Source organism: Heterodontus francisci, chromosome 15, assembly GCF_036365525.1.
Source record: "Heterodontus francisci isolate sHetFra1 chromosome 15, sHetFra1.hap1, whole genome shotgun sequence".
Lineage (NCBI taxonomy): Eukaryota > Metazoa > Chordata > Chondrichthyes > Heterodontiformes > Heterodontidae > Heterodontus > Heterodontus francisci.
Window position 1 is genome coordinate 6,860,429 of NC_090385.1, and position 11,850 is coordinate 6,872,278.

Here is an 11,850-nt window from a genome sequence, read left to right on the forward strand (position 1 = left end):
TCCATTTCCCCCCCACCCCTCCCGCTGCAGGTGTCTACTCAGATGAAAAGAATCCAAAAAATGCAGGGGAGTTTGTAAAAAAAAAACTAGTCAGATGACTAACCTACTGGCCCAGGTTTGGTTTTGAACTGCTCACAGAACAGTTTGAGTCAGACTGCAACTGAACTCCTGCCTGGCTCCCTCTCTCTCTCTCTCATGAATTTCCAGATCCACTGAAGACACTGAAACCTTAAGTGAGAAGACTCCTACAGCCAAACAAGTTTGAAAGCGTCCACTGGGCCCCAATGAAATGGCAAGATTTAACTGCAATCAAAGACTCTACATCGGACTCAAAGGACAGTAAATAAACCCCAGCTATTGCTTCAAACTTCTCCCCTTTATTCTTTCTACTTTTCTGTCTCTATCTGCATGTATGTTTATCACGTATGCATGCTAGGGTGGTCATATCACGTATTCATAGTTGTTTTAACCGAACTAGAGTTTTAAGGTTAATAAACTTCCAACTTTCTTGTTTAAATCTAAGAAAACCTGTTTGGTTGATTTCTTTGCCTTACAACTGGAGAGCAGTGAACAAGGATTCACCGAGGGGGAGCTAAAAACACGGTGTTATTAAAATTAAACCCTGTTACGGTCAGACCAGGAAGAGGCTGAGAGGGAACCCCTAGACCCCTTTCTCACCTGGTCGTAACAACCTGAACAGTCTGGTCCACACAAGCGCAAAGCTGTCGGGTTTGCCGCAGGGCCAAATAAAGTTTATCTGTCTTTGTCTTCACACCTTTTTTTAAATGGTCCTTCTTGCACTCGTGGTTCATTTTTCCTGCATGGCCCCTTTCATCCTCGTCAACACTGCTGGCCCTGTAAGGAGCTGCCTGCTCTCTTCGACAAGGTAGCGACAGCCCCCAATATGGCTGCCGCCTGCCTTTGCCGCTGGTGCCAGGCAGGCAGCTCCTGCATCCTGGCAACGCTCGGTGCCACTGATTGGGCACCAAGCTCTCCTACTGACCAATTAAGGCATTTTCATTTGAAAACAGCATCATAGGGCGACACAGCTGAGGCGCTGACCCCGATTTAAAAATCTGGCTCCTTTGGTCCGGTACTTTCAATGGAAACAGTAGCATTGTAGTAATGTTACTGGACAAGTAATCCAGCAGCCTGGAGACAAGTGTTCAAATTCAACCAGGGCAGCTGGGGAAATTTAAATTCAATTGATTAAATAAGTCTGGAATAAAAAGTTGGTCCCAGTAATGATGACCATGAAACTACCAGATGGTCATAAAAACCCATCTGGTTCATGAATCCCCATTAAGAAGGAAATCTGCCGGCCTCACCTGGTCTGGCCTACATGTGTCTCCAGACCCACAGCAATGAGGTTGACTCTTAACTGCCCTCTGAAATGGCCTAGCAAGTCACTCAGTTGTATCAAACTGCTATGGAAAAATCGATTAAGCATGAAACTGGATAAACCACCCAGATATGACAAATGCATACCTTGCAAACTCCTCACTAACATCTGGGCACATGCCAAAACTGGGACAGCTATCCCACAGACCGTCAAGCCTAACACAGTCATACTCACAGGATAATACCTTACAGCCGATGTCTGAGACTCCTCCATCACTATTTCTGGATATGTTCTGTCCCACTGGCAGGAGAGACCCACAGGAGGACATAAGATATAGGAGCAGGAGTAGGCCATTCGGCCCCTTGAGCCTGCTCTGCCATTCAATAAGATCATGGCTGATCTGATCTTCGCCTTTACTCCACTTTCCTGCTTGCCCTCCCATAACCCTTGACTCCCCTAAGTACAAAAATCTGTCTAATTCAGCCTTGAGTATACTTAATGACCCAGCCTCCACTGCTTTCTCAGGTAGGGAATTCCAAAGATTCACGACCCTCTAAGAGAAGAAATTCTTCCTCATCTCTGTCTTAAATGGATGATCCTGTATGCTGAAACTATGCTCCCTCAGCATCTTCCCTGGCGAATCCCGTCAGAATCTGATATGTTTCAATAAGATCACCTCTCAGTCTTCTAAATTCCAATTAGTGTAGGCCCAACCTGCTCAACCTTTTTTTCATAAGACACCCCATTCATCCCAGGAATCAGCCTAGTGAACCTTCTTTGAACTGCTTCCAATGCAAGTATATCCTTCCTTAAATAAGAGAACAAAACAGAACACAGTACTCTAGGTGCGGTCTCACCAAAGCCCTGCACAGCTGTAGCAAGACTTCCCTACTTTTATACTCCATCCCTCTTACAATAAAGGCCAACATTCCATTTCCCTTACTAATTACTCGCTGTACTTTCATGTGATTCATGTACAAGGATGCCCAGATCCCTCTGTACCGCAGCATTCTGTAGTTTCTCTCCAATTAAATAATATTTTTCCCCTTCTATTCTTCCTAGCAAGTAGATAACCTCACATTTTACCACATTATATGCCATCTGTCTATTTTTTCCCACTCACCTAACCTATCTATATCCCTTTGCAGACTCTTTGTGTTCTTCTCAAAACTTGTTTTCTCACCTATCTTTGTATTGTCAGCAAATTTGGCTACAATATACTCGGCTCCTTCAGCCAAGACCTTAATAATAGATTATAACTAGTTGAGGCTCCAACACGATCCCTGTGGTACTCCACTAGCTAGTCTGCCAACCTGAAAATGACTCATTTACCCCAACTCTCTGTTTCCTGTTTGTTAGCCAATGCTCTATTCATGCTAATATATTACCCCTAACAAGATGGGCTCTTATCTTGTGCAATAAACTTTTAGGTGGCATCTTATCAAATGCAGAGGTGTCAGCACAGTGGTATACAGGCAGCAGGGAGTGGCCCTGGGAGTCCTCAATATTGGCTCTGGACCTCATGAAGTTCCATGGCATCAGGTCAAACATGGGCAAGGAAACCTCCTGCTGATCACCACCTACCGCCTCCTCTCAGCTGATGAATCAGTACTCCTCCAAGTAGAACACCAGTTGGAAGAGGGTAGCAAGGGCACAAAATGTACTCTGAACTTCAAGAGTGGCTAGGTAACACCACTACTGACGGAGCTGGCCAAGTCCTGAAGGACATAGCTCCAGACTGGGCCTGTAGCATGTGGTAAGGGAACTGACACGAGGGATAAACCTACTTAACCTTGTCCTCATCTATCTACCTGTTGCAGATGTATCTGTCTATGACTGTATTGATAGGAGGTACCATCGCACAGTCCTTGTGGCAAGAAAGTCCTGTCTTCGCACTGAGGGCACCTTCCATCACGTTGTGTAATATGATCACCGTGCTAAATGGGATATACACACAACAGCTCTAGCAACTCAAAACTAGGCACCTATGAGGTGCTGTGGGCGATCAGCAGCAGAATTGTATTCAACCACAATTCGTAACCTCACGGCCTGTCATATCCCACACTTGACAATTACCAACAAGCCAGGGGGCCAACCCCTGGTTCAATGAGGAGTGTAGGAGGACATGTACCAGGAGCAGCACCACACATACCTAAAAAGGTGCCAATCTGGTGAAGCTACAACACAGGACCACATGCATGCTAAACAGTGGAAGCAGCATGCTACATACACAGCAAAGTGGTCCCATAACCAACGGATCTGATCAAAGCTCTGCAGTCCTGCCATATCCAGTCGTAAATGGTGATGGACAATTAAACAACTAACCAGAGGAATTGGCTTCACAAACATCCCCATCCTCAATGATTGCACAGCCCAGCATGTAAGTGTAAAAGACAAAGCTGAAAGCATTTGCAACCATCTTCAGCCAGAACAAGGGCAGCAGTGGAACATCACCACCATCCTTACTTGGAAATATATCGCTGTTCCTTCATTGTTGCTGGGTCAAAATGCTGGCACTACTTTCCTAAAAGCACCATCGGAGCACCAACACAACATGGACTGCAGCAGTTCAAGGTGGCAGCTCACAACCACCTGCTTAAGGACAATCAGGGATGGACAATAAATGCTGGCTTTGCCAGCGATGCCCACAACCCAGGAATGAATTAAAAAAACCTCATTAAAAGTGATTACCTGCAGTGGCTGTTTGTTCCTGTAGGTGGGACTCTGCTTGGTATTTACAGGGTTAAGCACCTGTTACATAAAGTTACATGTAAAGCTAGGAATAAAACAACCCCCACTTCCCACTGAGCAGATAGATTTTCAGGGCTGTGTAGTAGGGTATATGTTCTGATCACCATCTTCCCACATTAATCAGGAAGTCAGACCCTCGGAATACAAGAAACTATTCTTCATTGAAAAGAAATCAGGTTTCACAGAGGGAAAGATAACTCAACACAACACCACCACCACACCAACGAGAGTTTGCTGCCCATTTCCCTTTACCCATCCCGTTCCCCATCACCAACCTTCCATGTCTCCTTTCCACTCTCCTCATCACAACTTCCAGAACGATCCCCCAAGTCCTCTCTTCCTGTCCATCTTCCGTTTCCCTCTCTTCTTTCCTCCTTTTCTCTCCTATTCCCTGCCCCCTTACCTGTCTCTCTCGTTACTTTGGTCCAGTTATTCCCTTTCCCTTCTCACCCTGATTCACTTGAATCGTGTTCAGTCACAGCAGATCTGCAACTTATGTTGAATTAGCAAACCCAACGATGTTGAGCTGGATGTTTACCTGGTTGTTGAGGTGTTGACTTCTCCTCAATCAATTCAGTTTCAGATTGTATTTCTGCATGAACAAATGAAAAATATCTTAGCTAAGAAAACCATCTGCTTCTATAATGATTTATTATAAATTACTAATGTTTTGTGGGTTGCAAATTGCAATAAAATTCCTCTAAGTCTGGCTCTGTCAATTGGAAACTCATTTTAAAAGACATAGAATAGTTACAGCACAGAAGGAGGCGTTTCAGCCCATTATATCTATAGTGGCACTCTCTGTAAGAGCAACTCACCTACTTCTACTCCCCCACCTTTCCTCCGTAGCCCTGCAATGTTTGTCTTTTTGGCTAATTGTCCGATTCTGGTTTTTTTTAACTCATTCATGGGATGTGGGCATCGCTGGCGAGGACAGCATTTATTGCCCATCCCTCATTGCCCTTGAGAAGGTGGTGGTGAACCACCTTTTGAACTGCTGCAGTCCATGTGAAGTAGGTATACCCACAGTGCTGTTAGGAAGGGAGTTCCAGGACTTTGACTCAGTGACAGTGAAGGAACGGCGATATAGTTCCAAGTCAGGATGGTGTGTGACTTGGAGGGGAACTTGCAGGTGGTGGTGTTCCCATGTATTTGCTGCCCTTGTCCTTCTAGGTGGAAGAGGTCACGGGCTTGGAAGGTGCTATCTAAGGAGCCTTGGTGCTTGCTGCAGTGCATCTTGTGTAGATGGTACACACTGCTGCCACTGTGCGTCGGTGGTGGAGGGAGCGAATGTTGTAGATGGGATGCCAATCAAGCGGGCTGCTTTGTCCTGGATGGTGTCGAGCTTCTTGTGTGTTGTTGGAGCTGCACCCATCCAGGCAAGTGGAGGGTATTCCATCACACTCCTGACTTGTAGATGGTGGACAGGCTTTGGGGAGTCAGGAGGTGAGTTACTCGCTGCAGGATTCTTAGCCTCTGACCTGCTCTTGTAGCCATGGCATTTATATGGCTACTCCAGTTCAGTTTCTGGTCAATGGTGACCCCCAGAATGTTGAGATAGTGGGGGATTCAGCGATGGTAATGCTATTGAATGTCAAAGGGAGATGGGATAGTCATTGCCTGGCACTTGTGTGGCGCGAATGTAACTTGCCACTTATCAGCCTAAGACTGGATATTGTCTAGGTCTTGCTGCATTTTTACACGGACTGCTTCAGTATCTGAGGAGTCGCGAATGGTGTTTTGAAAGCCACAATTGAATCTGCCTCTACCAGACTCTCAGGCAGTACATTCCAGATCCTAAATACTCGCTGCATAGAAAGGTTTTCCTCAGACGTCCGGTGGTCATGAAAGGCACTATATAAATACAAGTCTTTCTTTCTTTCTTGTTGCTGTTACTTCTTTTGCCATTGACCTTAATTTGTGCCCTCTAGTTCTCAACTTCTGCCAATGGGAACAGTTTCCCTATCTACTCTGCTGTTACGACCAGGTGAGAAAGGGGTCTAGGGATTCCCTCTCAGCCTTTGCCTGGTTTAACCGTAACAGGATTTCATTTTTAAAATGTCATGTTTTAGCTCCCCTTCATTGAATCCTGGTTCATTGCTTTCCAATTGTCAGGCAAAGAAATCAGACGGGTTTCCTTAGATTTAAACAAGAAAGGTGGAAGTTTATTAATCTTAAACTCTAATCCGGTTAACGAATACGGATGTGTGGCGCGCCCACGCTAGCATGCATATGTGATAAACACACATGCAGATAGAGACAGAAAAAGTAGAAGGAATAAAGGGGAAAAGTTTGAGGCAATATATGGAAGTTATTTACGGTCTTTTGAGTTTGATGTTGAGTCTTTGGTTGCCGGCAAGTCTTGCTGTTTGTTGGGGCATGTTTTAACTTGTTTCTATGTAGGAATCTTCTCTCTCTTGAGGTTTACGTGTCTTTAGTAGGTCCATAGGCTTGTGAGAAAGCGAGAAAGAGACAGCCAGGAGAGAGGCTCTCTTGTTCCAGGTTCAGTTACAATCTGCAGTCTGAATTCAAACTGTCCTGTGTATAATTCAAAAAGCCTGGACCAGCCGGTTAGCTTAATCACTCCTGTGTTTGTGGATTCCAAAGCTCTCGATGGGGGAGGGGGGGGGGTGTCTTGCTGTTGCTTACCCCTACAAGATGTGGATCACCATTGCCCAGCCCAGTCTCTGTTAATTGAATCAGTGAGCAATTCATTTGTCTCACCAAGCACAGTTTCTTAGTATGTAAATATCCTCCAGCCAAATGTCTGGTGATCTCTTTAAACAAGTCATCTCTTCATTCCAGCAAGAGTTTAAAATTAATGTTCAGTTGACAAAATTAATATTTTGGCAGGTGGGGGTCTTCATGACACCTCCACGCCCAGTTTGAAATGCGATTTTTTTTTTAAAAGAGCATTTCATTAAAAGGGACTAGAGAGAAGATAAGTACAGGAAAACACACATGCATCTCTCTCATTCATTCAGAAAACGTAACAGTTGTTACTGCCTGTCTTTTCTTGGTAGCAATGCTGCTTTAAACTTCCCTTTTTGGCATCCCGATAAACATGTGGTTTTTGGGGAAGTTTTTCAGTTTTCACATTTCCATGACTGCCTAGTGTGTCTTGTTCTTGTTGAGGTCTGCAGGGGGAGGGTTAGATTTAATTAGCCCTCCGTGGGAGTTCTGCTCATGGGCGTCGGCAGTGGACGGTTCTACTCTGATCCCTCTCTACTTCACCTTAGGGGATGGTTGGTTCCCTTTTCTCCTGACAGTGGGAGATTCCTTGCTAATCTTTCCTTTGTGCTCTGGGACACTCCTGCTTGCAGGTATTTGTCCAGATTCTGCTGCACTCCCCCGTGGCACTTCGACTAGGTGAGGCCTCACCCTCATGGTTTCTCTGCCCTCTTGAGGACTTTCTTTGTCTCTGCAGATTCCTGTAAATGCTGTTAGCAACTCTGGTGGGGTGCTTCTAGTGTCTGCATTTACTTAGAAGGTTGGGGGTCTAACATGTTGGGGTTGGCAGACCGGACTGTAGCGGTTTCAATTTGGGACTCCCGGACTTCCTTTAACCTGACCTCTTGGTCACTTTTCCCCTTTCCTTTCTAACCTTTTGCATGCCTTGTGCCTACCTGTCCCTCTCGGCAGGGGTCCCTTACAGTTCACCAGCCCTCTGCTAGAGGGTCCTCCTAACACTGGTACAGGACTTTGGGGTGCAGTCTTCACTGTACATTGGGTTTCTCCTCAACCTGGCACCTGTGGTAACTCCTACAGTACTCCACCACATCCTTGTGGCGTTTTGGCCAGTCAAATTGCTGTCTTATACGGGCTTTGTTTTTTCGTGTACCAACATGTACAGCCACTGTAATCTCATGGGCCAATTTTAATATTTCTCTCCGGTACATCTGAGGCACCACTAACTGGTGAAACACTGTCCACTCCTTGCTCACAGGTCTGTGAGGAGAACTCCATTTCGTCATCAGTACCTCATTCTTTAAGTAGTAACAATCAGGGACTCCCTCTGCTTCAATTTCAGACTGGGCAGCTTGTGCCAACTCTCTCAATACTGGGTCAGCTCGCTGAGCCACAGCTAGGGAAGATCTATTTAACACATACCCTGGGTCTTCTAACTTTCCAAAGAAAGTCTCGGACAGACAGTCCTCATGGTCATCTGCCTGCAGTGCCAATTCAGTTTCCTCTGGGGAGCTGGTTTGATCATGGCCTGATCCACCACACATTCAGGGAAACTGCAGGGGTCCGTCTCCTGCCACTGTCGTCTCTCTGATCTCCTGTGGTCTCTCTTTCACTACTGGGGAAACTACCACCTTCGTCCCCGCCAGATCGTTACCTAGGAGCAGGTCAACCCCATCCACAGGCAAACTATGGACAATCCCTACGGTCATTGGTCCCAACACAAGGTCGCACTCCAGGTGCACCCGGTGTATGGGTACAGGCATACACTGCCCTCCAATACCATTCACCACCATTCTGGTGTTCACTGCACTCTCTGGGGGAAAGGTCAGGCCTTTTTCCAGTAAAAGGGATCTCGTGGCCCCTGTGTTCCTTAGAATTACTATGGGTTTGCTTGCCCCACTCAAGGGGTATGGGGTTACTCTCCCTTCAGACACAAAACCCTGATAACCTTCAGGAATCCTATTAAAATTTCCTGCACTTCCAGTGGTAGGCTTCCTGGATCTGACTCTTACTGCAGTTAAAGCCACAGCTTGTTCTGTTGTGCTTTCCATCCGGGTCCCTTCTCCTTCTGAGCGGGTGTGCCCTGATTAACCCTGCAGGTTTTCCCTTTAGTTTCCAGGCCCTTAAATGCCCTGCTTTATTACAATGGAAGCACACAGGTCTCCAGGTCTCATTTCTACTTACAGCACCTTCGTTTTTGGCTGGAGGAGGGCCCTCCTGCTTTTCTTTCCCTCCCAGGACTGCTTGGGCTTCCATCACCTTCCCACCTTTTGTCCTTTTCAGATCTGTGCGGGTGATTTCCCCTGGAGAACCGACTTATAAATGAGAGCAAATTCATCAGCCAGCACTGCGGCTTGCCAGGCTCTATGAACCTTCTGTTCCTCTAGATGTGTCTTTATGGAGAGTGGGAGAGAGTTTTTAAATTCCTCTAACAAAATTACTCCTCTGAGATTTTCATAGCTGAGTTGTACTTTAAGAGCCCTTAGCCACTGGTCAAAAGCCAGCTGCTTATTTCTCTCAAACTCCAGGTAAGTTTGATTAGCTTGCTTCTTGTGGGTCCTAAACTTTTGGTGATAGCCTTCTGGTACTAAATCATATGCCCCAAGAATAGCATTTTTTTTTCAGTTCATAATCTGATGAACTTTCATCTGGCAACAGGGAATAAACCTCCTGGGCTTTTCCTACTAACTTGCTTTGTATCAGCAGAGTCCAAGCCTAACCTTAACTACCTTGTCAGTTTTTCAAAAGATACAAAAAACGCTTCCACGTTTCCCTCATTGAATTTTGGGATCAGTTGGGAAAGTTTTAACAACTCTGTGCCCAGCCCTGAATTACGCTCCTCCTTATTGGCCATGCTTTCACTGGGGTTACTCTGTTGCCCCCTAGTTAACTCAAGTTGCCTCAGCTCTCTCTCTTCGCATTCTTCCTGGAAGGCTCTTTCTCTTTCCTTTCTCTCTCTTTTTTTCACGTTCCTTCTGGAAGGCTCTTTCTTTCTCTCCCTCCTGTTTCTCTCTTTCTCTTTCCCTGTCTTCTAATTCAAGTTTCCTCTGTTCCAATTGTATCTTTGCTTGCAGTACCCTGTCTGGGTCTGCTTCTAACCCTGCTTCTGCTTCTTCAGATTCAAGGGAAAAATGGCTGGCCACTAGTCTTAGAAATTCCGACTTCCTAGCCTTGCCATGTACAGTGATCCCACACTGCTCAGCCATTTTCCTCAACTTCTCCATAGTTAGTGCTTTTAACTTATCCCAAGTTACTTCACCCTGGCTTGGGGAGCTACTTGCTTCAGTCACAGATATGTTAGTATTCTAGCACACACAACCACAAGAAAACCTGTATTGAAATCTTTTCTCGTTTTCATTGGGATCAATTTGACTTCCCACTTCCAATTTCTCGTTTGTCTGTGGGTGAATTCCAGGACGTTAGCCCCCAAATTTCTGTTACGACCAAGTGAAACAGGGGTCTAGGGGTTCCCTCTCAGCCTTTGCCTGGTTTAGCCGTAACAGGACTTAATTTTAAAACACCGTGTTTTCGCTCCCCCTCAGTGAAGTGTGGTTCACTGCTTTCCAATTGTAAGGCAAAGAAATCAGACAGGTTTCCTTAGATTTAAACAAGAAAGGTGGAAGTTTATTAACCTTAAACTCTAATCCGGTTAACGACCACGAAAAGCGACGCGACCACGCTAGCATGCATACACAATAAACACATATGCAGATAGAGACAGAAAAGGTAAAAGGAATAAAGGAGAAAAATTTGAGGCAAAGATTCACGAGAATCTTTTATGGTCCTTTGAGTTTGATGTTGAGTCTTTGGTTGCTGGTAAGTCTTGCTGTTCATTGGAGCCCAGTGCATGCTTTAACTTGTTTCAGTTTAGGAGTCTTTCCTCTCTTGAGGTTTCCGTGTCTTCAGTGGGTCCGGAGGCTTGTCAGAAAGTGAGAGAGAGTCAGCCAGGTGAGAGGCTGTCTTGTTCCAAATCAATTGCAATACTGCAGTCCAACTTCAAACTGTCCTGTGTCTAGTTCAAAAAGCCTGGACCAGCCAGTTAGTCATGTGACCAGCTGGCTTAATCACTCCTGCGTTTGTCGATTCCAAAGCTCTCGGTGGGGTGGGGGGGGAGGGGTGTCTTGCTATCTCTTACCCTGACAAGATGTGGATCACCATTGCCCAGCCCAGTCTCTGTTAATTGAATCAGTGAGAAATTCTTTTGTCTCACCAAGCACTGTCTCTTAGTATGCAAATATCCTCCAGCCAAATGTCTGGTGATCTCTTTAAACAAGTCATCTCTTCACTCCAGCAACAATTTAAAATTAATGTTCATATGACGAAATTAATATGCCTCATTCTTGGCAGGTGGGGGTCTTCATGACACTGTCCAGAACCCTCATGATTTTGAACACCTCTATCAAATCTCTCTTATTCTCTTCTTTAAGGAGAACAGCTTCAGCTTCTCCAACCTATCCACATAATCGAAATTCCTCATCCCTGGAATCATTCTCGGGAATCTTTTCGGCATCAACTCTAATGTCTTTACATCCTTCCTAAAGTGTGGTGCCCAGAACTGGCTCAATACTCCACTTGAGGCTGAACCAGTGCTTTATATAGTTTTATCGTAACTTCCTTGATTTTGAATTTTATGCCCCTATTTATAAAGCACAGGATCCCGTGCTTTCTCAATCTGCCCTGCAACTTTCAATGATTTGTGCACTTAGATCCTCAGGTTCCTCTGCTGCTGAAGCCAGTTTAGAATTGTTCTCTTTATGCTATATTGCCTCTCCTCATTCCTCCTACCAAAATGAATCACTTCACATTTCTCTGCATTAAATTTCATCTGCCATTTGTCTGCCCATTTCACCAGCCTGTCTATGTCCTGTTGTAGTTTATCACATAATATATCTCAGGAAAAGCAGGGGTCCTAACACCATTCCCTGGGAAACCCCACTGTATACCTTCCTCCAGTCTGAATAACAACTGTTCACCACCACTCTCTGTTTCCTGTCACTCAGCCAATTTCATCCCTTTCATTCCATGAGCTCTAACTTTGCCGACAAGCCTATTATATGACACTTTATCAA

General features: G+C 45.3%; 1 protein-coding gene across 1 annotated transcript in view; it reads right to left on the bottom strand.

Annotated features, from left to right (window-relative positions):
* Positions 1-8,574, bottom strand: part of LOC137377390 (neurofilament heavy polypeptide-like) — a 187,512-nt gene extending 178,938 nt beyond the window's left edge. The window contains exons 1-2 of the mRNA XM_068046968.1: positions 8,436-8,574; positions 4,632-4,685 (exon numbers count right to left, since the gene is read on the bottom strand). Of these exons, the coding sequence (XP_067903069.1) occupies positions 4,632-4,685; positions 8,436-8,574 (193 nt within the window). The remainder of the gene's footprint in view (positions 1-4,631; positions 4,686-8,435) is intronic.
* Positions 8,575-11,850: the final 3,276 nt, after the last annotated feature.